The following is a 25,725-nucleotide window of genomic DNA, read 5'->3' on the forward strand; positions in this document are numbered from 1 at the left end:
AATCCATCTAGGCCACCCCCCTCGGTTTACTTTTTGTTTTCCTCATTGTTTTTGGCACCACATAACCTAGGTACTGATTTTTTTTTTTTTTTGAGACGGAGTCTTGCTCTTTCACCCAGGCTGGAGTGTAGTGGCACAATCTTGGCTCACTGCCAGCTCTTCCTCCCAGGTTCATGCTATTCTCTTGCCTCAGCCTCCCAAGTAGCTGGGACTACAGGTGCACGCTGCCACGCCTGGCTAATTTTTTGTATTTTTAGTAGAGATGGGGTTTAACCATGTTAGCCAGGATGGTCTTGATCTCCTCACCTCATGATCCGGCCACCTCAGCCTCCCAAAGTGCTGGGATTACGGGTGTGAGCCACCGTGCCAGTACTGATATTTTAACCTGTTTAGTTAGATCTTCAATTAAAGTGATCACCAACAAGCCAGCTGATGCCAGGAAGCTTCAGTGTCCTGTATGGCAAAATTGAATCACCTTAACCTCAGTCCACTCCAAGTTATTTTTTGTATTTTTTGTAGAGATGGAGTTTTGCCATGTTGTCCAGGCTGCTTTCAAATTCTTGGGCTCAAGCAGTCTGCCTGCCTTGGCCTCCCAAAGTGCTGGGATTACAGGCATGAGTGGTCACACCCAGCCAACTTTTAGCCATCTTTATGAATCGAGTTTTCTCTGTAAATTACTCTTATTTTACTCTTGGGTTTATGAGTTAAATTGGGTTAAGTCTAAAAACATAACAGACACTTAATGACTCATTCCTCAATTGACTGTCTTTAAATTGGCAATCTACCTTACAGCAAAGTACTCAGATTTTAAATATACAATTCCTTGAGTTTTGACAAACTCCTGTAACGCCAGTCAAGACACAGGACATTTCTCTCACTCCAGAAAGTTCCACTGTGTTCCTTTTTAGTCAGTCTCCTCTCCTTATAGGTTACTACTGTTTTGATAATCTTACGGTTTAGTTTCCCCTGTTTTTAAGCTTCATGTATATGGAATAATAGAGTATCTGCTCTTTCGTGTTAGGCTTTGTTTTTTTTTTTTTTTTTTTTTTTTTTTTCATGAGATGGAGTCTCACTCTGTCTCCCAGGCTGGAGTGCAGTGGCATGATCTCTGCTCACTGCAACCTTCGCCTCCCGGGTTCAAGTGATTCTCCCACCTCAGTGTCCCAAGTAGCTGGGACTACAGGCATGCACCACCACACCCGGCTAATTTTTGTCTTATTAGTAGAGATCGGGTTTCACCATGTTGGCCAGGCTGGTCTCAAACTCCTGACCTGGTGACCCACCCATCTTGGCCTCCCAAAGTACTGAGATTACAGGCGTGAGGCACCACTCCCAGCTCATGTTAGGCTTTTCACTCAGTGCTTTTTAGATCCATCTGTATTGTGTGCATTAGTAGTTCAGATAACCATTGTCATAATATCTTTTAATCTCTTATATCAGCATATCTAATCACCAAAGACGGTGATGACGGGGCATTTAAGTTTGCACACTTAAATGTACCACCATTTAAGAAATTGCAAAATAGGCCGGGCGTGGTGGATCACCTGAGGTCAGGAGTTCAAGACCAGCCTGGCCAACATGGTGAGACCCCATCTCTACTAAAAATACAAAAAATAGCTGGATGTGGTGGCAGGCACCTGTAATCCCAGCTACTTGGGAGTCTGAGGCAGGAGAATCACTTGAACCTGGGAGGTGGAGGTTGTAGTGAGCCGAGATCGCGACATTGCACCCCAGCCTGGGCAACAAGAGTGAAACTTCATCTCAAAAAGAAAAGAAATTGCAAAATAGGCTCTTGTTGTAACATACATCTTACAGCAAGCAGTGTTTTCTCTACTAATTTTCCTGCCTATTAATTCATCAGAACACACACAAAATATAGGTAGACTAAAAATAGTTTATACTTAATTTATCTGGCTTAAGGCAGGGCATGTTATAAAGGCAATGAAACTAGAAGAGGAAAAGGAGATTATGTAATGCTGTATTGTTTCTAGGTAATAGGATAATGAGAACAATGAGGGGGGGGAGTGGGGACATTCATCTGCCACATGGTCACTCCCCACCGTTTAAAATTGGAAAGTTGTTACCTCTGAGTAGAAACAATATGATAGATAACTTCTTATAAAAGATTTTTGCAAATACTTTTTTCTTTTTTTTTTTTTTTTTTTTTCTGAAAAAAACAGGGTCTCACCACGTCACCCAGGCTGGAGTGTGTGGTGCCATCACAGCTCACTGTAGCCTCGACCTCCTGGGCTCAAGCCATCCCCCCACCGTTGAATCCCCATCCGACAATAGCCGGGACTACAGGCACGCACCACCATGCCCGACTAATTTTTATATTTTTTGTAGAGACAAGGTCTTGCTTTGTTGCCCAGGCTGGTCGCAAACTCCTAGGCTCAAACGGTCCTCCCACCTGAGCCTCCCAAAGTGTCGAGATTATAGGCATGAGCTACCACACCCAGCCACAAATACTTTCTTTACACTGAATTTAAATGATGAAATAGCCTTGACTCGGAGAATAGAAAGTAAATGTAATTGCTCATTTCAAATAAGCTTTAGGCATCCTCTCTGCATCTCTTACAGTTGTAGTTTGAGAAATTGTTTGGTGTGGAAAAGTACTGATAAAGGTTGAAAATATAGTGGTATTTATTTAAGATTTTTCTCCCTTATTTTTGTAGAGAAATTTTCTAGAGTCCTGGTGGAGCAGCAGCAGGACCGAGCCCGGAGAGAGCAAGAAAGGATTCGTCTGTTTTCTGCTGATCCCTTTGACCTTGAAGCTCAGGCAAAGATAGAAGAAGATATAAGGTAATGACCTGTTCATCTAAAGAACAAGACTTAGAGACTCCAGATTTCCCAAACTGCAGGTTATCTGACATTAGTGGGGCATCTGCTTGGAGGTAGCTTCTCTGTTTTGCAGTTGAGATAGTAACCTCAGTCTTTTAGGTTAGTCTCTCCTCTTTCATTTTCTACGCATTTCGATTTGACATGACAAAGATATTGGTGCTTAGTTTAATAACTTTCTGTTCTAAAATTTTAAGGAAGACTCCCTGACTAGCAGACAGAGCATCATAACACAGCTCTAGATAAATGACCCCCAGACTGAGCGGAAGCCACCATCTGGTGAGACAGCAAGGCTGGTTGCATATTACATGGGCTGATTTGACTCTCTCTCTTTAGACATATTGTATAAGTCCTGAATAAATCCAGGGCTTAAACATGATTGGATTAGAGAGGCCTCTGCACCGATGGAACGTTGGTAGTCCTAGGTCTGTTTTCTTGCTGCATTTCTTGTACTGGCCTCAGTGGATAAACTGAATGCTGGACATGTTTCCAGCTCTCAGTTTCTGTAATGCAGTGGTTCTCACCTGGGGCTATAGTAAAATCCCATGAGAAGCTTTTAAAAATGCAGATGCTTGGGCTCTTCTCCCAAATCTGATGAATCAGAATTGTCGGGCATGCAGCTCAAGCAAGGACAGTGACGCTGTTCCAGCCTCAGTCACACTGATAGTCACAAGCAAGATTCTGTTCAGTCATTCTCTGAAAAACAGGACAGCTGCTTTTCCTGCCTCAAGTCAGTTTTTGTTGCTAATTGTGAAGAACTTAGTATAACTAAGAGAAAGATAACAGCAATGATACTTACTATGCTTAGACTACTTAGCCTTTTAGGGACCGTGTCATCATTTCGGTTACTTAAATGAAGCCTAACTTGGTCATTGTATTATACTATCTATCAACTTAGAAATCAAATGCTTTTTTAAACTTCTTATTCTTTTTATCTCTTTTTTTTTTTTTTTTCTGAGACAAGGTCTCACTCTGTCACCCAGGCTGGAGTACAGTGGCACAATCACAGCTCATTATAGCCTGGACCTCCCCGAGACTGAGGTGTTCTCACCTTAGCCTCCCGAATAGCTGGGAATACAGGCATCTGCCACCACGCCCAGCTAATTTTTTCATTTTTTGTAGAGACAGGATTTCACCATGTTGCCCAGGCTGGTCTTGAACTCCTGAGCTCACGCAATCCATGCGCCTCGGCCTCCCAAAGTGCTAGGATTATAGGCATGAGCCACTGCACTTAGCCCTTTCTTCTTCTTCTTTTTTCTTTTTAATTTTTTTCTTTTCTTTTTTCTTTTTTGAGACAGCATTTCGCCATGTTGGCCAGGCTAGTCTCAAACTCCTGACCTCAATTGATCTCCTACCTCAGCCTCTCAAAGTGCTGGGATTACAAGTGTGAGCACCATGTCCTGCCTCTTACTCTTCTTACTACATTTGAAATCAGAAATACAGGCTAGTCATGGTGGCTCATGCCTGTAATCCCAACACTTTGCTTGAAGCCAGGAGGTTGAGACCAGCCTGGGCAGCAAAGTGAGACTCCGTCTTTACAAAAAATAAAATAAATTAGCCAGGTGTGGTGGCATGCACCTGCAGTCCCAGCTACTCAGGAGGCTGAGGCAGGAATATCACTGGAGCCCAGTAGTTGGAGGCTGCAGTAAGCTATGATCGTACCACTGCATTCCGACATGGGCAAGAGAATGAGACCCCCATCTCAGGAGAAAAAAAGAAATATAATTGTACACTAGAATTAATTGACAGCCCTAAGTCATTATGAAACTCCATCTCAAAAAAATAAATAAGAATAGAAGTGAAATAGAGAATGTCCATATGGCTCATGTTTCTTTCTAGGGCTTGAGTGAAGGAAATAGGGTGACACATCTATTCTCTTCCCCACCCCAGGACCAAGACTGGAGTCTTGCTCTGTCGCCCAGGCCTGAGTGCAGTGGCGCGATCTTGGCTCATTGCAGCCTCCGCCTCCCAGGTTCAAGCGATTCTGCTGCCTCGGCCTCCTGAGTAGCTGGGATTACAGGCATGCGCCACCACGCCCAGCTATTTTGGTATTTTTAGTAAAGACAGGGTTTCACCATCTTGGCCAGGCTGGTCTCAAACTCCTGACCTCAGGTGATCCGCCCTTCTCGTCCTCCCAAAGTGCTGGGATTATAGGTGTGAGCCACTGCCGCCTGGCCACATCTATTCTTTGAAAGGTGAAAACCTTGTACCTGTGAAGAGACTCTCTACATTTGGACCCCAGAAAAGCCAAAGTAGCTGTTGTTATTGCAGAGGATTTTTTGTTGAAACTCATTTGGGTTGGAGTCCATGCATGATGAAGTATACAATTAATTTTAGGTTATTTCTATGTTTAATAATGTGCAATAGCATAAAACCTGTGTAATTATATAAAATGTCTATTAAAGTTTCATTTGGCTTGCTACACCAGTGATTACACAGGGTATGTGAACACCAAGGTTCGATAGCTTTCATATTTGCCTAAAGGAAGGTGCCTTTGACTTTCTGAGTTTAAATTTTGTTGCAAAATGACTGATAAAGCCATCAGTTCACTTGAGCTAGATTATTATTATTAAAGAACAGAAACTGTAGTTAGAGCAGGAGTCAGCAGAGTTTTTTTTTATTTGTTTTGAGACAGGGCCTCCGACGTTTAGGCTGGAATGTAGTGGCACGATCATGGCTCATAGCCTCAACTTCTTGGGCTCAGGTGATCCTCCCCCATCAGCCTCCCAAGTAGCTGGGTCTATAGGCACACCACCACACCTGGCTAATTTCTCTTGTATTTTGTAGAGACGAGGTTCACCGTGTTGCCCAGTCGTGTCTTGAAGTCCTGGGCTCAAGTGATCTGTCCAGCTCCCAGAGTGCTTGGATTATAGGTGTGAGCCACCACACTTGGCCTGAGGTTTATTGTTTGTTTGTTTGTTTGTTGAAGAGACAGGGTCAGCACCATAAAACGGCAAAAAAAAAAAAGACAGTGTCTTGCTCTGTCATCCAGGCTGGAGTGCAGTGGTGCCATCCTAGCTCACTGCAGCCTCAGCCTCCCAGGCCCAAGCAATCTCTTGACTCAGTCTTCTGAATAGCTGGGACTACAGGCTTGTGCTACCACGCCCAGCTAATTATAGTGATAGGGTCTCACTGTGTTGCCCAGGCTGGTGTCAAACTCCTGGCCTCAAGTGTTCCTCCTGCCTTGGCCTCCCAAAGTGCTGGGATTATAGGCATGAGCCATTGTGCCTGGCCGTAGTGGACTTTATATAAATGGGCAGATAGTAAATATTTTAGTCTTCGCAGACCATACAATCTGTGTTGCTCGTGTTCAACTCCGCCACTGCCATGTGAAAGCAGCCATAGACAATAGGACAATATGTAAATGCACTATATCACTGTGTTTCCATAAAACTTTTTTTGCCTAAACAGCAGGCTATGATTTACCAACCCTGGATTTACAGTGTAGGTTATCCTGAATCTTAAAACCTGTTTTGTTAGTGTCTCAGTCTTCAGGTAAGTTGCCCAGCCACTGACCTAGTTTCCATTAATGTTAGTAGTATTTGATAATGTTTTTGAAAGGAGATTGATTCATGCTGTTTTAAGGGAGTAGAAAAAAATTGGGAATAAACATGAGATGTTGGAATAAGCAAGAACTCCCTTTTGTTGCTTTTCTCATGTAAGAATTAGAGTTGTGTTGATTTTTTTGTTTTCTTTTCCTTCCTTTTGGTGGGGAGAGATGGGGTTTCACCATGTTGCCCAGGCTGCTCTGAAACTCCTGAGCTCAAACTCCTGAGCTCAAGGGATCCATCTACTTTGGCCTTCCAAAGTGCTGGGACTACAAGTGTGAGCCACTGCACCTGGCATGTTGATTTTTTTTTTTTTTTTTTTTTTTTTTTTTGGTGGCTCGCTCTGTCACCCAGGCTGGAGTATAGTGGTGCGATCTCGGCTCACTGCAACCTCCACCTCCCGGGTTCAAGCAATTCTACTGCCTCAGCCTCCTGAGTAGCTGGGATTACAGGTGCATGCTACCATGCCCGGCTGGTTTTTGTATTTTTAGTAGAGATAGGGTTTCATCATGTTGGCCAGACTGGTCTTGAACTCCTGACCTCCGGTGATCCACCTGCCTTGGCCTCCCAAAGTGTTGGGATTACAGGCATGAGCCACCGTGCACAGCCAGCATGTTGAATTTCTAAACAAATTATTTCATGGATCAAATGAACTACGAAACACATGTAGTTTTAAGGGATGGATGCAATTTTTTTGTAGCAGAAGCCGTTATATGAGCACTGTATACTAGATGCTTTGTACCTCTTGGCAACCTAGGTAACAATTATCCTCAGTGTACACATTAGAAAACCCAGTCCTGGAGATGAAGCAGCAGGTGCAGCACAAGAAGTTGAAATATTTGTGTTTTCTGTTTGTGAACTTTTTGTAATGTTCTAGGCTTAGGAAATGTATTCAGATACCCAGAAAACCCTCAGTTAAAATTGGAACATTCCCGAAATTCTAACATTCTGCCAGAAAAATGGGGTCGTAACCCTTGCTCTCCAGTTTCTTATTTCTGAGCATATAAAGGCAGCTCAGTGTTTTACATAGGGTAATTTTTATGCCTTTAGATTTTCTGCCAGCTATTTATCTTACTCCCTCTTAGGAAATGATCTCTTGCCCCATATAGCACCAATTTTTCTATGACTCAGCTGCTGTGCTTGGGGCAAAAGATATGTACAAATCTGTTTTTTTAATATTGTGACTTTGAAACTGATTTCTCTCCATGGAATTAATGCTTTCAGTGTCCCTGGTCTTGTTCTGTTACAGGCAACAGAACATTGAGGAAAACATGACAATAGCTATGGAAGAGGCTCCGGAAAGTTTTGGCCAAGTAGTGATGCTTTATATTAACTGCAAAGTGAATGGACATCCTGTGAAAGCCTTTGTTGACTCAGGTGACGTCTCTGTCTTTTATTTCTTGGTCTCCCCTCCAACATCCTTAACCTGACACGGGAGAAGGGGAGGCTCAAGCATCCGTTCAGATGGCTCTACTTTTTTTTTTTTTTTTTTTTTGAGAGTCTTGCTCTGTCACCCAGGCTGAAGTGCAGTGGCGTGATCTTGGCTCACTGCAACCTCTGTCTTCTGGGTTCAAGTGATTCTCCAGCCTCAGCCTACCGAGTAGCTGGGATTACAGGTGCCTACCACCACGCCCAGCTAATTTTTACATTTTTAGCAGAGATGGGATTTCACCATGTTGGTCAGGCTGGTCTTGAACTCCTGACCTCAAGTGGTCCACTGCACCCGGCCCAGATGGCTGTAGTTCTTTAGGCTGCTAACTCACCAGCCTGGGACCTACTGTTTCACTTGCCAGGCATTCTGTTGGTATTAGGTTTCTTTCTTTAATCATTTCTTAACCAGTTTTGTATTTTGTGGTGTCTCCTTTATCTTCCTACCTCCCCTTATCTAGCATCCTGAATTTCTTGGATATTTCTGTAAAAAACTGGGAATACATAGGTTTAGAAGAAGGAGCTATAAAAGGAGCTGTGTAGGGTATAGGTCAAACACATTTCAGCCTGGCCTGTGCACCAACACTCTGCCAAGATTTGGGAGGAATGTAAGGCCATCTGGGTATGGTTCTTACCCTTAAAGAACTTAACAACCAGGTAAGGAGACAGGGATTCTTCTGCGTGAGGGTTCAGTTTATTCACATATTAGCTGGCACCTTTTCTGTCAGTAATAACTGTTTGCTTTTTAGTAAGACTACACCATGCAGCATTTTGTGGGTGTATGACTGAGTGGTCTCATACATCTTAATTCTGGGTGTCTCACTCAAGGCTGTAAGATAGGTGAGTTCCTAGAGTAGAAAAATTCCTTGCTCAAATAATATTTTCCCCCTTCACTGTGTATTTCTATATAAAAAGAAAAAAAGTATTTTCTTTCATTTGTGCATCTACACATTCCTGAGCACATGCTGGGTTTCAGCTCTCTCTCTCATTTTTTAAAGAGAGGGTCTCTGTCACCCAGGCTAGAGTGCAGTGGTGCAGTCAGCTCACTTCAGCCTCCAACTCCTGGGCTCAAGTTCTTCCAGCCTCAGCCTCTCAAGTAGCTGGAACTACAGGCATGTGCGACCATACCTGGCTGATTTTTTAACTTTCTGTAGAGACAGGGTTCCCCTGTGTTGTGCAGGCTGATTGGGAACTCCTGGCCTCAACTCTCATTAAGAGTTTGTACCTTGAGACTGGGTATAGTGGCTCATGCCTGTAATTCCAGCATTTTGGGAGGGTGAGATGGGAGAATTGCTTGAGCCCAGGAGTTTTGAGACCAGCCTAGGCAACATGGGGAAATCTCGCCTCTACAAAAAATACAAAAATTAGCTGGGTGTGGTGGTGCATACCTGTAGTCTCAGCTTCTGGGGGGGCTGAGATGGGAGGATCACCGAGCCTGTGGTGACGGCAGAGGTCAGGGCTGCAGTGAGCTGTGATCGTGCCACTGTGCCCCAGCCTGGGTGAGTGAGACCCTGCCTTCAGGAAAAAAAAAAGGAGTTTGTATCTTGAGATACAGACATTCCTGGGAGAAGTAAATTTGCTGATTATTCAGTTTAAAAAATATCTGTTGTGTATAGAGCCTTGTGCTGTGTGCTTGGTGATAAGACTTAGTGACTGGAGCCTCAGAGGTCCCCTGTGTGAGTGAGAGACAAATACATAGGAGACGCTAATAGAATACTCAGTGTGTATTGATTCCTTATTATGTGCCAAGCACCATGCTAGGTGCTTAATAAAATCATCTTACTCAATTTTATTTCATCCTCAGAACATCTCTATGTACTTTGTTCTACTATAATTCCTGTTTTATCCATAAGGAAACTTAGATATAGAGAGGTCACATTCTCTACTCTGTCTTTTACACATAAGGAAACTTAGAGGGATCAAGTCACGCTTCCAGGTATACAGAGTGCGTGAGTGGTGGGCTTTGGATTCAGCCCCAGGTCCCCTGGATGCCAGAAATTTCAACCACTGTGCAAAAATCAGGTGAATGTTGGATGGCTATAGAGACCACATTCTCACTCTGACCGAGGTGCTCAGGAGGGTCTTTCCAAAAGACAGCATTTGAGCTGAGGCTTTGGAAAATGCAGGAGAGCAGTGAAAGGGGCCCTTCTCATCCTGGGTTGCTTACTTTAGTAACTTGCTTTTGTAAATTAAAGTTAAGGAGGAAGAAAAGGGAGAATTGCCTTTCCAAATTCCCTTTTCCTTCATTATTTCTGGGCCTTTTTGAATCTAACCTTTCTCAAATGCCAAGAACTTTTATTGCTTATAAAGTGTAGGTAGGATACCTGTGAGTAATATGAGCAGGAAGTATTGGAATTGAGTGAGAGGCAAGGTCATTGCAAAAGGGTAGTCAGGGAGGAAGTGGGTCTTGAGCTGGATCTTGAAGCATTGGTGGAATTCAGAAAAAAAAGCAGGGGAGGGAGCATTTTACAGGAGGGTCAAAGTGAGTGAATGGCAAAGGGGACATACTCCTCCTGCTGAAGCAGAGGGTTTAGAGTAGTTAGAATGTAAGGCTGGAAAGAAATGGTGGAGCCAGGATGGGGTGGGATCTGAAGCTGTGGTGATGGTGGTTTGAAACTAATCTCATAAGGAGTGGAAACCATTGAGGACTTTTAAGCAGATGAAGAAGTAAGTGATTTGAAAATGGTGATATTGGCCCAGTACAGTGGCTCAAACCTGTAATCCCAGCATTTTGGGAGGCTGAGGCGGGTAGATCACTTGAGGTCAGGAGTTCAAGACCAGCCTGGCCAACATGGTGAAACCCCATGTCTACTAAAAATACAAAATCAGCCAGGCATAATGGTGGCACGCTGTAATCCCAACTACTTAGGACGCTAAGGCAGGAGAATCACCTGAACCCGGGAGGCAGAGATTGCAGTGGGCTGAGATCACACCACTGCACTCTAGCCTAGGCAACAGAGAAAGACTGTGTTTCCAAAAAAAAAAAAATGATATTTTAGGAAAACAAAGGTAGACACAGATCTGGAAAATTCTGTACCCCTAAGGGTCACAACAATATCCTTGCTTTAAATTACGCATCCACGGAGTGGTTTGGAAGCCAGAACAATTGTCCTCTTGCAAGGGAATGGCAGTGTAAGCCAGGCCGATCACTGTGGTAAGAAGAAAGGCATCAGGACAGGCGCCGTGGCTCAAACCTGTAATCCCAGCACTTTGGGAGGCCAAGGCGGGTGGATCACCTGAGGTCAGGAGTTCAAGACCAGCCTGGCCAACATGGTGAAGCCCCATCTCTACTAAAAATACAAAAAATAGCCGGGCATGGTGGCACTTGCCTATAATCCCAGCTACTTGGGAGGCTGAGGCAGGAGAATCACTTGAACCCAGGAGGTGGAGCTTGCAGTAAGCCGAGATTGCGCCATTGCACTCCAGCCTGGGCAAAAAAAAAAAAAGAAGAAGAAGAAGAAAGGGCATCAGAAATAGCAGAAATTGCATAGACCTTATTTACAGGTTTGAGAAAAGAAAGAAGACTAGGAGGATTCAAAAGTGAACAATGCCCTGGTTTTATGGCTGCGAGAAAATAATCCCATTGGCAAAGACAGAGAAATCCAAAGTGGGAATTATTTGGGGAGAAAGAGTTTTATAAGCCTGTTGGCTTTGACAGAAATGTCCAGTGCACAAGAATGTAGAACTAGAGTTTCAGGGAGAAGTTAGGAGTGTAAAGATTACAGAAGCAACTGTCTTCTACACAGGCCAACCCGCCGAGTACATGTTTCTGGGAGAGAAAATAACCTAAGTGCCCTCATATTTAAAGGGAAGAGAGTCTAATTGTTGGAGCAGAGTATGGGAGTCCACTTCTAAATTTTGGAAGACTGCATGATTTATTAATAGTAGAATATAATGTCCCAGTGTGGGGTTTTTAATTTTACTTTTTGAGCAGATAAAGTAGTAAATAATGTACTTACTTGCTTACATAGTGAGACGGGATATTACTATGTTCCCAAGCTGGTTTCCCACTCCTTGGCTCAGGTGATCCTCCCGTCTTGGCCTCCTAAAGTACGATTACAGGCATGAGCCACTACACCCAGCCCGAAATTTGATATAAAAACAACTTGATAGGGCCAGACACTGTGGCTCACACCTGTAATCCCAACACTTTGGGAAGCTGAGGTGGGCGGATCACTTGAGGTGAGGAGTTCCAGACCAGCCTGGCCAACGTGGTAAAACCCCATCTCTACTAAAAATACAAAAATTAGCTGGACGTGCCGGGCGCAGTGGCTTACGCCTGTAATCCCAGCACTTTGGGAGGCCGAGGCAGGGGGATCATGAGGTCAAGAAATCGAGACCATCCTGGCTAACATGGTGAAACCCCATCTCTACTAAAAATACAAAAAATTAGCTGGGTGTGGTGGCAGGTGACTGTAGTCGCAGCTACTTGGGAGGCTGAGGCAGGAGAATGGTGTGAACCCAGGAGGCGGAGCTTTCAGTGAGCCGACACTGTGCCACTACACTCCAGCCTGGGCGACAGAGCGAGACTCTGTCTCAACAACAACAACAACAAAAAAAAATTAGCTGGACATGATGGCGCAAGCCTGTTAATCCCAGGTACTCAGGAGGCTGACACAGGAGAATCGTTTGAAGCCAGGAGGCGACGGCTTAGAGATACTTGGTAAAAAGTGCAAAGTACTGCTAATTTAGCATTGCCATCTGTAGACACAGGACATCACTGCTTTCTACTGGTAAAGTTTTAAAATGTCATTTAATTATTGCATCGCTACAGAATATTCTTCCCTCAATGTCAAATTTTGCATCGTGTTTCAGATTACAGAGTAGAACTGAAAGTTGAATTAGGCAGGGCAGGAAACTTGCTAGGTAGAAATGATTTTATAAAGACAAAAGCCTTGGGGTGTACTTGGTTTTTGCTTTGTTATTATTTAGCGCTGTATTTTGAGTCTTCTCACAAAGTGGATTTTGTTTTTATTGTCTGATGTTTCTTTACTCCTCCAGGTGCCCAGATGACTATTATGAGCCAAGCTTGTGCAGAAAGGTGTAATATAATGAGACTGGTGGACCGTCGGTGGGCAGGGATTGCCAAAGGAGTGGGCACCCAGAAGATTATTGGAAGGGTACATCTAGGTGAGCAAAAGGCACTGGGGCTTGCTGTCTTTCTATAAGCTGTTTGTAGGTAGGGTAGTCAATTTTCAAGTTTTTAGAGGGTCTTTTGTTGTTCTTATTTTGTTGTTGTTGTTTTAAATTTCTTTTGTGTGGGTATGTCTGAGCCAGCAAGCCTAATTTCTAGAAGTTTTAAATCCTGTGTTCTGTCAAAGTTACGTGTTTCTGCTGGTTACAAAAAAGTAGTCTCCTCTACGTTTCTATTTCCTGAAAAGATAATCCCTTTCCGTCATTTTAGCTGATTTATTTTGATACTTCCCTCCATATTTCTAAATAACATGTTTATTTTGCTATTTACTCATATGACTGTGTTTGAGAGCTGAGCCATCTAATTGAATGTGATTGCTTTTCATTCATGGCTAGTGTTATTTTCTCTTAGAATTAATAATTGTCCTGTTTTCCTTACTTGGTTTCTTGCGTAGTATTCATCCCAGACATTTCCTAATTATGTAAATCTCCTTTCAAGCACATCCAATAGCCTGTACATTTCATCCTATCAAAGACACTTCTTGAGCCTGGACTGACAGTCTCAGGCCTGCTTCAGAGCTGCTGTTTTGGAATTTAACTTGACCGAGTCCTGCAGATTCCTTTCTCTTCTGTCTTGTGTTGGATTACATGAATCCCTTGTCTTTCTCTTTTTTATCTGCTCCTCAGTTTATTGGAGTGCATCATCCAGTAACTTTCTTAGAAGAGGTGCATGGGAGTAAATTGAGACTAAGTATCAGACATGTCTTTTTTCGCTACATTCTACTGGTCTGCTTAGGTTGGAAATCATTTTCCTTCACAATTTTGAGGCATTACCCCTTAACCTTTTCACTGTCAGTGTTGCTGTAGTGAGGCTGGATTCTGTTCCTATTCTTCATCCTTTATGTGAAAGTTTTCTTTTGAGACGGAGTCTTGCTCTGTCGCCCAGGCTGGAGTGCAGTGGTGCAATCTCGGCTCACTGCAAGCTCCACCTCCCGGGTTCACGCCATTCTCCTGCCTCAGCCTCCCACGTAGCTGGGACTACAGGCGTCCGCCACCGCGCCTGGCTAATTTTTTGTATTTTTAGTAGAGACGGGGTTTCACCGTGTTGGCCAGGATGGTCTTGATCTCCTGACCTCGTGATCTCCACCCACCTCAGCCTCCCAAAGTGCTGGGATTACAGGCGTGAACCACCGCGCCCAGCCTCTTTTCTGTTTTTTTGAAACAGTCTTTGTTCTGTCGCCCAGGCTGGAGTGCAGTGGCACGATCTCAGCTCACTGCAACCTCCGCCTCCCGGGTTCAAGAGATTCTCCTGACTCAGCCTCCCTGAGTAGCTGGGATCACAGGCGTTCACCACCACACCTAGCTAATTTTTCTATTCTTAGTAGAGACAGGGTTTCGCCATATTGGCCAGGATGATCTCTCTCAAATTCCTGGCCTCAGGTGATCCACCCATGAGGCGTCCCAGAGTGCTGGGATTATGGCGTGAGCCACCGTGCCCAGCCTTCTTTTTCTTCTTTGAAGCTTGTAGATCTTCCCTTTGACCTCAGTGTTTTGAATTTTCACAATGCATGCTTGGGTGTGGATCTCTTCTCATATACTGTACTAGGTACTTGGTAACCTGTGCAGTCTAGACGCTCAATCCCTCCGTTCTGGGGACTTTCTCTGAATTATTTTGATGACGATTTTCTCCCCTCTGGAATGTCTGTTATTCAGGTAGGATAATCTATCCTGGACTTGTCCTCTAGTTTTCTTCTCTTCTGTTTTTCTGTGGGATTTCTTCAACTTTGTCTTCCAACCTTTGTGTTGGATTTTGTATTTGTTTGTATTTTACTTTAGATGGTTTTCATAAATGTCTTGCGATCCTTGGCATCAGCTCACTTTGAAGAGTGGGCCACTGGCTGGCCGCGATGGCTCGCACCTATAATCCCGTGCTTTAGGAGGCTCATGTGGGACGATGGCTTGAGGCCAGGAGTTTGAGACCAGCCTGGGCAACATAGGGAGAACTCGTCTCTACAAAAATTTTTTTTAAATAGCCGGGTGTGGTGGCAAGTGCCGATAGTCCTAGCTACTCGAGAGGCTAAGACAGGAGGATTGCTTGAGCCAGGGAGATAGAGGCTGCAGTGAGCTGTGTTCATACTACTGTACTCCAGCTTGGATGACAATGAGACCTCGTCTCAAAAAAAAAAAAAAAAGAGTGGGCCACCAAAAGGCTTGTTTGGTAAATGACCTGGGTAGGCAGCCATGGCCCTTGTGGCCTTCACTGTGGGGTGGATCTGAAAGTTGGGAGGGAGAAAAAGGCTGGCATCTCAGTTGGATTTTATTTATTCCCCCTGGTTTTCAGTTAGATACTTGTTCTGTCCCTGTCTCCCTCCATGCTCACCTCTGTTAAGAGTGCCTCTGTTTCACCCTCTCCAGAAAATAAGCCTCTAGTCTGCTACTGGGGTGAAGGGTCTCCTGGCCTAGCAGAGTGCGGGAGGGACACCCCAAGGGCTAACTGTGCCTCTGCAGCCTTCCCGCCAGCCTTGCTGCTTTGGGCCCATCTCTGCTCCTATGTGCAGTGGTATTTATGACCAGTTCCTATGCCCCATAGGAGTTCTGTAATGTCATTTGGGTTGCTGCTCAGTTTTCCTCACTGTCATTCTGCTTTTTAGCTCTAAAATTTTGTTCCTGTGGTCTCTACTATTATATTTGGCCTTAAAAATGTATGCCTTAGGGCTAGGCACGGTGGCTCACGCCTGTAATCCCAGCACCTTTGGAGGCCAAGGCGGGCAGATCACCTGAGGTCAGGAGTTCGAGACCAGCCTGGCCAACATGGTGAAACCCTGTCTCTACTAAAAATACCAAAATTAGCCCGGTGTGGTGGCGGGTGCCTGTAATCCCAGCTATTCGGGAGGCTGAGGCAGGAGAATCGCTTGAACCTGGGAGGCAGAGGTTGCAGTAAGCCGAGATTGTGCCATTTCACTCCAGCCTGGGCAACAAGAGTGAAACTCACCATCTCAAAAAAAAAAAAAAAAAAAAAGTGTGTGCCTTAGACAAAACCCAAAAACCTTTTTTGTAATGTTTTAGGAGTAAATGTAGATAAATGCATGTGTTCAGTCCTTCATGTCTAATCAGAATTGTTTTTGTTTTCTTCTTTCATTATCCGTTTAATAGATGCTTACTATAGAGAACTTCAAAAGCATAGAAATGTGAGATGAAGGAAAAAAACATCCCTTAAATTCCTGTAGTGAGAATCAACCACCAGTATCATTTGGGCATATCTCCTTCTGGTCTTTTTTCTGTGCACTTTTTTATCTTATAAAAGGTGATTATTTCATGTTTAAATTTTTATATTCTGCTCTAAGAAAAAGTGAAACTACATTTTCCCAGTGTCCCCATAAATTTCAAAAGAATTATTTAAATAAATGAATAAATGTGTAGCATTCTGTTGCAGGTTTAAGGATTGGCTTTTGGGTTGTTTCTTTTTTTCTTTTTCTTTTTTCTTTTCTTTTTTTTTTTTTTGAGACAGAGTCTCGCTCTTTTGCCCACACTGGAGTGCAGTGGCGTAATCTTGGCTCACTGCAACCTGTGCCTCCCAGGTTCAAGCGATTCTCCTGCCTCAGCCTCCCGAATAGCTGGGATTACAGGCATCTGCTACCACACCCGGGTAATTTTTGGATTTTTAGTAGAGACAGGGTTTCACCATGTTGCCCAGGCTGGTCTCGAACTCCTGAGCTCAAAGTGATTCGCCTGCCTCAGCCTCCCAAAGTGCTGGGATTACAGGCGTGAGTTGCTGCGCCTGGCTGGTGATGTTTCCTATTAGAACATGGCAGTATAGTTTTCTGCACATTTTGATTTTTTTCCCCCCAGTCAAGATTCCTATAAGTGAAACTACTGAATCAAAGTTACGGATGCTTTAGGACTCTTGATATGTTGGTAACCTGTACCAATCCGGTTTATCCACCACTGAATGAATATTCATCTTAGTGTCCTATACTGTTAAGCAATATTAGTTTTCCCTCTTAAATTTACAAATAAGGTGGGTGTGGTGGCTCATGCCTGAAATCCCAGCACTTCAAGAGGCCAAGGTGGGCAGACTGCTTGAGCTCAGGAGTTTGAGACCAGCCTGGGGGCCATAGCGAAACCACATCTCTACTAAAACTACAGAAAATTAGCCGGTTGTCAAGACCATACGTCTGTAGTCCCAGCTACTCAGGAGGCTGAGGTGAGAGGATCACTTGAACCCGGGAGGCAAAGGTTGCAGTGAGCCGAGATCATGCCAGTGTACTTCAGCCTGGGCAATACAGCAATACTCTTTTCTCAAAAAAAATTTTTTTTTTTTTTTACAAATAAAAGAGTGGTTTCTTATTGTAGGTTACTTTTCTTTCATTGCAAATGATAGTTTTTCTACACATTTGCTCTTCCTTTCTTTTGAAATATGTATGTCTGTTTATTAGGGTCTTTGTGTTTTTCTTACTGATTTGTGTAGGATAAAGATAGTTCAACTACCTTATACTTTCCTAAACACAGTAGGACTGAGAGTTTTGCAGGAATACCATAAACTAGTTCCTTCAGGGGCTGAGTTGTCAGATTTTTGATGGCTTTAAGTGAGAAGATAATAGGAGGAGACAAAATAAGTACCAAGCTCTGTGGCCATCCTTGTGGATTTTACAACCGTGGCTATGATCAGCATGAAAAAACCCTTATAGCAATAGGGGAAACCTAAATAAAAGGAAAGCTTTACCATGGATTAGAAGATTCAGTATGTTGGGGATGGCAGTTCTCCCACATTCATCCACAGAACCATTGAGATGCCATCAAAATCCTGGTAGTTTTTTTGTGAGACAGGATGTCCTCATTTTAAATTCGGCATGGGCCCTATATTGTGAGAATGGGCAAAATACTCTAGAACAACATTGCCTTCTAGATATCAAAGGACTATCTAGAAGATATGAGTAGAAACAAACCCATGATTATGTGAACCTTGATCAATGAGAGGAAGTCTTACAGAGCAATGGGGAAATTTTAGGAAATGTTGCTGAGACAAGAGGTATCCATGGGGAGAAATGAATTAGAAATCAGACCCTACCCACACCACACAAAAGCGAATTCACAGTAAACACCTAGGTGCAGGGGAGGGAGGATTGCTTGAGCCTAGGAGTTTGAGACCAGCCTGGGCAACATAGCAGACCCTGTCTCAAAAAAAAAAAAAAAAAAAAAAAAAAAAAAAAAACCCTAAAACCTAGATGTGGAAAGGAAAATTAAAGATTTTAGAAGAAAATACACAATATCTTGTGTAAGGAAGGAGTTCTTTAAAAATAGGTCATCTGCTGGGTGTGGTGGCTCACTCCTGTAATCCCAGCACGTTGGGAGGCCAAGGTGGGTGGATCACGTGAGGTCAGGAGTTCAAGACCAGCCTGGCTAACATGGTGAAACCCTGTCTCTACTAAAAATGTAAAAATTAGCTGGACGTGGTGGCGCCCATTTGTAATCCCATCTACTTGGAAGGTTTAGGCAGAGAATCAGAGAACACAGGAGGCAGAGGTTGCAGTGAGCCAAGATAACGCCAATGCACTCCAGCCTGGGCAACAGAGCAAGACTCTGTCTCAAAAAATAATAATGAAAAGAACTTTTCGGCTGGACACGGTGGCTCATGCCTGTAATCTCCGCACTTTGGGAGGCCGAGGTAGGCAGATAACCTGAAGCTGAGAGTTTGAGACCAGCCTAACCAACATGGCGAAACCCCATCTGTACTAAAAATACCAAAATTAGCCAGGCGTGGTGGCACATGCCTGTAATCCCAGCTACTTGGGAGGCTGAGGCAAGAGAATCACTTAAACCTGGGAGGCAGAGGTTGCCGTGAGCCAGGATTGTGCCATTGCACTCCAGCCTGGGCAACAAGAGCGAAACTCCATCTCTCTTTTGAAGTACGTAACAATAACCTTTTCTCTTCCTGTGCTTTTTAGCTCAGGTTCAGATTGAAGGAGATTTTTTGCCATGTTCCTTCTCTATACTTGAGGAACAGCCCATGGACATGCTTCTGGGACTGGACATGCTTAAACGGCACCAGGTATTTAAGAGCTTCACTTACTTTTTTTTGCATCTGCTTTTTGTAATATGGTTATTATCACATTATTTTTATTGGTTACATATACTGGAAAACTAAGAAATACGACTTTTCAAACCTGGAAATGTCCTTAAATTATGTTGCTATACAAAGATTGAACTGATGTGTCAATATAGATAGAATCTGTTTTTGTGAAATCTCTCTGTGAATCTGTTAAATCTTGCCAAATGTTTTGAGATTGTAAAGGACAGTTTGGTTCCCTTGTATAATTTTCAGATTCTGGTTAGATCCTGAGTAGTTTTTTGATGACCTGACTAAAAAGTGTGAGTCAAGTAAGTCTTTAGCATTCTCTGATGCTGATCAAACAGTACTTGGGAAGAAGACCTTCAAGGTTAAGGAAGGTATATGTTGGGAGTGAAAGTGTTTATTTAGTACAGGGTGCATAATTAATACATTAATTTGTGTTGATAATTTGTGTTGATCTTTCTACTCTAAAGCACAATAATTTAAGATATACTGCCGTCATTGAAGAAGCAGTTAGTCCACTGGGTATTTAGACGAGATTAGGCATGTTCAGGGTGGTATGGCTGTAGACCCCACTGGGTACTTCACATTTTTCACAGTAGGGTTTTGTATCCAGTCAACCTTTGTAACTTCACATTTTTCACAGTAGGGTTTTGTATCGATAGTCAACCTGCCAGGTACAGTGGTGCATGCCTGTAATTCCAGCATTTTGGGAGGCCAAGGAGGGAGGATTGCTTGAGGCCAGAATGAGTTTGAGACCAGTCTGGGTGACTTAGTGAGACCCTGTCTCTATAAAAAATACAAAAATTAGCTAGGCATGGTGGTACATTAGCTACTCGTGAGGCTGAGGCAAGAGGATCCCTTGAGACCAGGCTGCAATGAGTCAAGATTGTGCCACTACACTTCAGCCTGGGTAACAGAGCAAAACCACATCTCAAAAAACAAAATCGAGTTAAAAACAATTGAAAATATAGCTAATCAGTATTTTTATGTCACTATTTTAAAAGATTTCTGTAAAAGTAGATGCATCATATTGATAATAAGACAGCATTCTAAATAGAACAAATGAATGTATGTATCAATAAAACCTTGTCACTGCCTTTCCTTATTTTTTTAGTCATGGTATAGACCAGCAGTCTCCAACTTCATAGCTGTAAATCATATATGTGCACAACTGTCTATTAAGTAGTTATAAAATACACAAAAAAGGAAGTTAGCATTAGCATGGAGTAAAGAATACTGTGGAGATTGCCTTGAGTGGCACGATCTTGGCTCACTGCAACCTCCGCCTCCCAGGTACAAGCGATTCTCCTGCCTCAGCCTCCCAAGTAGCTGGGATTACAGGCATGTGCCACCACGGCTGGCTAATTTTTGTATTTTTAGTAGAGATGGGGTTTCACCGTGTTGGCCAAGCTGGTCTGGAACTCCTGACCTCAGGTGATCTGCCCTCCTCAGCCTCCCAAAGTGCTGGGATTACAGGCATGAGCCACCGTGCCTAGCTATTTGTGATTGGAGTTTTAAATTAAAGGATCATAATTTTTCTGCATGGTGTTTTATCTGCTATTATTCTTTGGTTTCTTTCTTCTAAGTGTTCCATTGACCTGAAGAAAAATGTACTCGTGATCGGCACCACAGGCTCCCAGACCACCTTTCTTCCTGAAGGAGAGCTACCAGAGTGCGCCCGGTTGGCATATGGGGCTGGAAGAGAGGATGTACGGCCAGAGGAGATTGCAGACCAAGAATTAGCAGAAGCCCTTCAAAAATCAGCAGAGGATGCAGGTATTTGGAATGGCCGAACTCTTCAATACTTGTTATTGATGGGTAAGCCAGGGGAGTGTGGGCTTCAGAAGGGGTAGGAACCTTTCCAGTTTTTAATCAGTCTCATGGTCCAGTAGTAGATGTGTTCATTATTTGTCTTCTTAACCTCCTCCTTTGATCTTCCTTTTTTTTTGGAGACGTTGTCTCACTCTGTCACCCAGGTTGGAGTGCAGTGTGACATGATTGTAGTTCACTGCACCCCTCTACTTCTGGGCTGAAGCAATCCATGGCCAGGCTGGTCTCAAACTCCTGACCTCAGGGGATCCGCCCACGAGAGCCTCCCAAAGTGCTGGGATTAACAGGCGTGAGCCACTACGCTGGGCCAGAATACAGACTTTTTCATTATTGTATTAAGAGATGGGTTTGGCTATGGTAGCTCACACCTGTAATCCCAGCACGTTGGGATGTAGTCCCAAAGGAGTCCCAGCTCCTGAGCAGCTGGGACTACACCTGGCTAATTTTTTTATTTTTAGCAGAGATAGGGTCTTGCTGTATTGTCCAGGCCTATCTCCAACTCCTGGGCTCAAGCAATCCTCCTGCCTTGGCCCTCCCAAAGTGCTGGGATTACAGGTGTGAGCTACCATAGCCAAACCCATCTCTTAATACAATAATGAAAATGTCTGTATTCTGGCCCAGCATAGTGGCTCACGCCTGTTAATCCCAGCACTTTGGGAGGCTCTGGTGGGCGGATCCCCTGAGGTCAGGAGTTTGAGACCAGCCTGGCCATGGTGAAACTCCATCTCTACTAAAAGTATAAAAATTGGCCAGGCGCAGTGGCTCACGTCTGTAATCCCAGCACTTTGGGAGGCCAAGGCAGGTGCATCACGAGGTCAGGAGATCAAGACCATCCTGGCTAACACGGTGAAACCCCATCTCTACTAAATATACAAAAAATTAGCTGGGTGTAGTGGTGGGCACCTGTATTCCCAGCCACTCAGGAGGCTGAGGCAGGAGAATGACATGAACCCAGGGGGTGGAGCTTGCAGTGAGCTGAGATTGTGCTACTGCATTCTAGCCTGGGTGACAGAGCGAGACTCCATCTCAAAAAAAATAGTAATAAAAGTAAAAAATAAAAATTAGCAGGGCACAGTGGCACACCTTCATAACCCCAGCTACTTGGGAGGCTGTGGCAGGAGAATCGCTTGAACTTGGGATGCTGAGGTTGCAGTGAGCTGAGATGGCACCACTGCACTCCAGCCTGGGCAACAGAGTGAGACACTATCTGATAAAAAAGAAACATTCTGTATTTTCGTATTTCAACAGATTAAGAACAGCTCAGTCCATTGCTGTGTTTAAGATAGATTGGGGTTATTTTGCTTAGACACATTTTAGAAGCTTCCTAAATTTTTTTAGGAAGTTTTTTTTGTATGTTTTTGTTTTTGTGATTTTCCTAAAGAAAATTTTGACAGTAAGCAGATATTAACTTTTGAGTCCAACAGTATTTCCCCATTTCTCTCCTTTTCTTAGAACTGTTTTATTTTATTTTATTTATTTTATTTATATAGACAGGGTCTTGCTCTGTTGCCCAGGCTAGAGTGCAGTGGCGCAGCCATGGCTCACTGCAGCCTCAGCCTCAGTCTCACAGGCTCAAGCAGATCCTCTCACCTCTGCCTCCCAAAATATTACAGGCATGAGCCACCACGCCTCTTAGGCCTGGTTTGTTTTGAAAGGTATCATTGCTACTGTGTGTAAGCAGCCCTAACTTCACCAAAGACAGAAGAACCAACAAAAAGAAGTATAAATTTTTATTTACTTAATTAAAAAAAAATTTTTTTTTTGAGACAAGGTCTCACTCTGTCACCCAGGCTGATCCTCCCATCTCCCCTTCCTGACTAGCTATGACTACAGGTGCCTGCCACCATGTCCAGCTAATTTCTGTATTTTTTGTAGAGATGAGATTTTGCCATGTTGCCCAGGCTGGTCTTGAACTCCTGGGCTCAAGCAATCCACCCGCCTCAGCCTCTCAAAATAACAGGATTATAGGAGCGAGCCACCATGCCTGACCAGCATAATTGAACGTTACTGAAAATGCAGTGTTATGGTCTGAGATTACAGTATTGTCATCAGGCCATATTAGCACTGTATATATTGAAATCATGCTACCTAATACTTTTTTCTAAGTCTCAGTTATTTAGCTTGTTTAAATGTAATGACGGAGCTGAGTTTTCTAGGTAAAATGGGGTAGCACAGTTTTGCTGAAATCCCCCATTTATTATAGAACGGTGATTCTGGGATGTATTTTCTAGAAGCTGAATAGAATTTACTTTTGAGTTTGGGCTATTTTACAGTCTTGTGCTGGAATTATTCATCAGTATAACTAGTATCACACGTTGCTTTTTCTAGTACAGTAAAATATTAGAGTTGCAAGTTCAGGGAATAGCTTTATCCTAAAGACGAAAGTGGTTAAGAGTTTTAAAAACAACCAGGCAGCTTTTGCCACTGTTTACTGGAGAACATTCAGATGTCTGTCATTGAGCTTTAGAATGGGTGTGGGTGGCAGATGGAGTTTTCTAGGTTGACTTTGTTCAGAATCAACTCCATCACCTTTTGGCTTAGTTTTATGTATAAAGTACAGTTTGAGTCGGGGCGTGGTGGCTTATGCCTGTGGTCCCAGCACTTTGGTAGGCCGAGGCAGGAGGACCACTTGAGCCTGGGAGTTTGAAACCAGCCTGGGCAACATAGTGAGTCTCTGTTTCTACAAGAAAAAAAAAATTAGCCAGCCATGGTGGCGCGCCTGTAGTCTCAGCTGCTTGAGAGGCTGAGATGAGAGGATCACCTAAGCCCAGGTGGTCAAGGCTGCTGTGAGCCATCATCGTTGCCACTGCACTCCAGCCTGGGTGACAGAGTGAGGCCCTGTGTCCAAAAAAAAAAAACAGAATTGACTCCCATCACCCTTTGGCTCAAGTTTTTATATTAAGTACATTGGCTATAAGTATTGGTTGTAACTTAAGTATTTTGTAGGAAGGGGGGAATTTTGAACAACCAGACAGAGACTAACTTAATAGTTTTAATCTGCAAGATAAGCTTGAATGAGTTTGACATAGCTCCTTACAAGGTTTTGCATTTGGGGTGTAATTTATCATCTTAGTTGTGATGCTGTGTGTTAATATGAGGGTATGTTATCATTTTATGAAATGTCTTTTTTTTTTTTTCCTTTTGACCTCCACAGTCTTGATGCCATTATTTAAGAAACATTAGCTGATAATAGCAGTGTTTCCTAACCTACTAATAACAGTTATCCTTTTTTGGTAATTACCTTATTTTAATAAAAGTTTGGAAGATTAAAACAGATACACATGTTTCCAGACTTAGTGAAGGGGATGTACCAACTTTAAAGAATTAAAAGGAAATGGCTTTTTACCTAAATAACCTTTTGTTGCTGGTAGTATAGCTTGTGCTAATTTTTGTAATGTTTAAGTAATGAAATAATTCTACATATCAGGCCCTTTTTATTTAGAACGTCGGCTTCCTAATATCCGAATAAATACTCTGGACATAGTAGGTGAAAGTGTTTTGTTAACAACTTCTTTCTGGCCAAGCATGGTGGCTCACGCCTGTAGTCCCAACACTTTGGGAGGCCAAGGTGGGGAGATCACTTGAACCTATGGACTTGAGACCAGCCTGGGAAGCATGGCAAAACACTGTCTCTAAAAAAAAAAACCATGGCTGGGCGCAGTGACTCACGCCTGTAATCCCAAGACTTTGGGAGGCCGAGGCGGGTGGATCACCTGAGGTCAGAAATTTGAGACCAGCCTGGCCAACATGGTGAAACCTCATCTCTACTAAAAATACAAAAATTAGCCAGGCATGGTTGTGGGCGCCTGTAGTCCCAGCTACTCGGGAGGCTGAGGCAGGAGAATTGCTTGAACCCGGGAAGCAGAGGTTGCAGTGAACCAAGATTGTGCCACTGCACTCCACCCTGGGTGACAGAGTGAGACTCCTTCTCAAAAAAAAAAAAAAAAAAGAAAAAAAATTAGCCAGGCATGGTGGCATGCACCTGTGGTCCATCTACTCGGGAGGATGAGGTGGAAAGATCACCTGATCCTAGGGAGGTCAAGGCTACAGTGAGTTGTGGTTGCACCACTGCACTCCAGCCTAGGCAACAGTGAGACACTGTCTCAAAAATACAAAAGAAAAGAGCTTATTTTTTAAATACTTCATACTCTATATAAACTCTATATTAAAATGTTAAAAAAAAAAAAAAAAAAAAACATGGTTTTGATAGTAGGGATGGGGTCTTAATATGTTGCCCCAGCTGATTTGGAACTCCTAACCTGAAGTGATCCTCCCTCCTGGACCTCCCAAAGTGTTGGGACTGCAGGCCAGAGTCACTGTGCTCAGCTTGATGTATTATTTAAAAACTGATGAAAAGATAAGATAGGCTAGGATAGAATTTAATTAGGTGGTTTGTTTTCCTCTAAAATTGAATCTCAGCTGAGAAAGAAACTTGGAAAGGCACTGTTAGATATGTGCACTCACCTTTACTCCATAAGAAGATTTTTTATCACCGAATTTGATCAGGTGGATCTACTTTCTTCACCTGTCTCCCATTTGCCCATGAATTCTCTGTGTGTAGAAACGTAAAATTAATTTCCTTACAAGATCTATTAAAAATCTGTTGAAATTAACAGATTGCTGTGTGTATTGTGAGAGAATGGAAGCAACCAACAGATATTTTGGATGTCCACACTACAGAAACATCCCCCAACTTGGAATCTACCAGTTCCTGATTTTAAAGATGGCAAAAGAATGGAGACTATAACCCTGCATGCTGTGTGGTTTGCATTGTTAACCCAAGTTTGCTTGTCTGTTTCCTAATTCACACAGAGCGTCAGAAGCCATGATGCATGTAGTGTGTGTGTACTGCAGCTGGAGTGGGCCCCAGACCAG

The 25,725-nt window shown here is 43.3% G+C and overlaps 1 protein-coding gene across 2 annotated transcripts in view; it reads left to right on the plus strand.

Annotated features, from left to right (window-relative positions):
- The window catches only part of DDI2 (DNA damage inducible 1 homolog 2), a 38,673-nt gene extending 12,948 nt beyond the window's left edge, over positions 1-25,725 (plus strand). The window contains exons 4-9 of one of the 2 annotated variants that reach the window (XM_030805876.1): positions 2,676-2,802; positions 7,636-7,763; positions 12,816-12,944; positions 18,893-18,996; positions 20,607-20,796; positions 25,663-25,725. In XM_030805876.1, coding sequence (XP_030661736.1) covers positions 2,676-2,802; positions 7,636-7,763; positions 12,816-12,944; positions 18,893-18,996; positions 20,607-20,796; positions 25,663-25,679 — 695 coding nt within the window. In that variant the 3' untranslated portion in view covers positions 25,680-25,725. Of the gene's footprint in view, positions 1-2,675; positions 2,803-7,635; positions 7,764-12,815; positions 12,945-18,892; positions 18,997-20,606; positions 20,874-25,662 lie in introns of those variants that run through there. The other variant, XM_030805875.1, reaches the window with a different exon arrangement.

This window comes from Nomascus leucogenys, chromosome 24 (genome assembly GCF_006542625.1).
Source record: "Nomascus leucogenys isolate Asia chromosome 24, Asia_NLE_v1, whole genome shotgun sequence".
NCBI lineage: Eukaryota > Metazoa > Chordata > Mammalia > Primates > Hylobatidae > Nomascus > Nomascus leucogenys.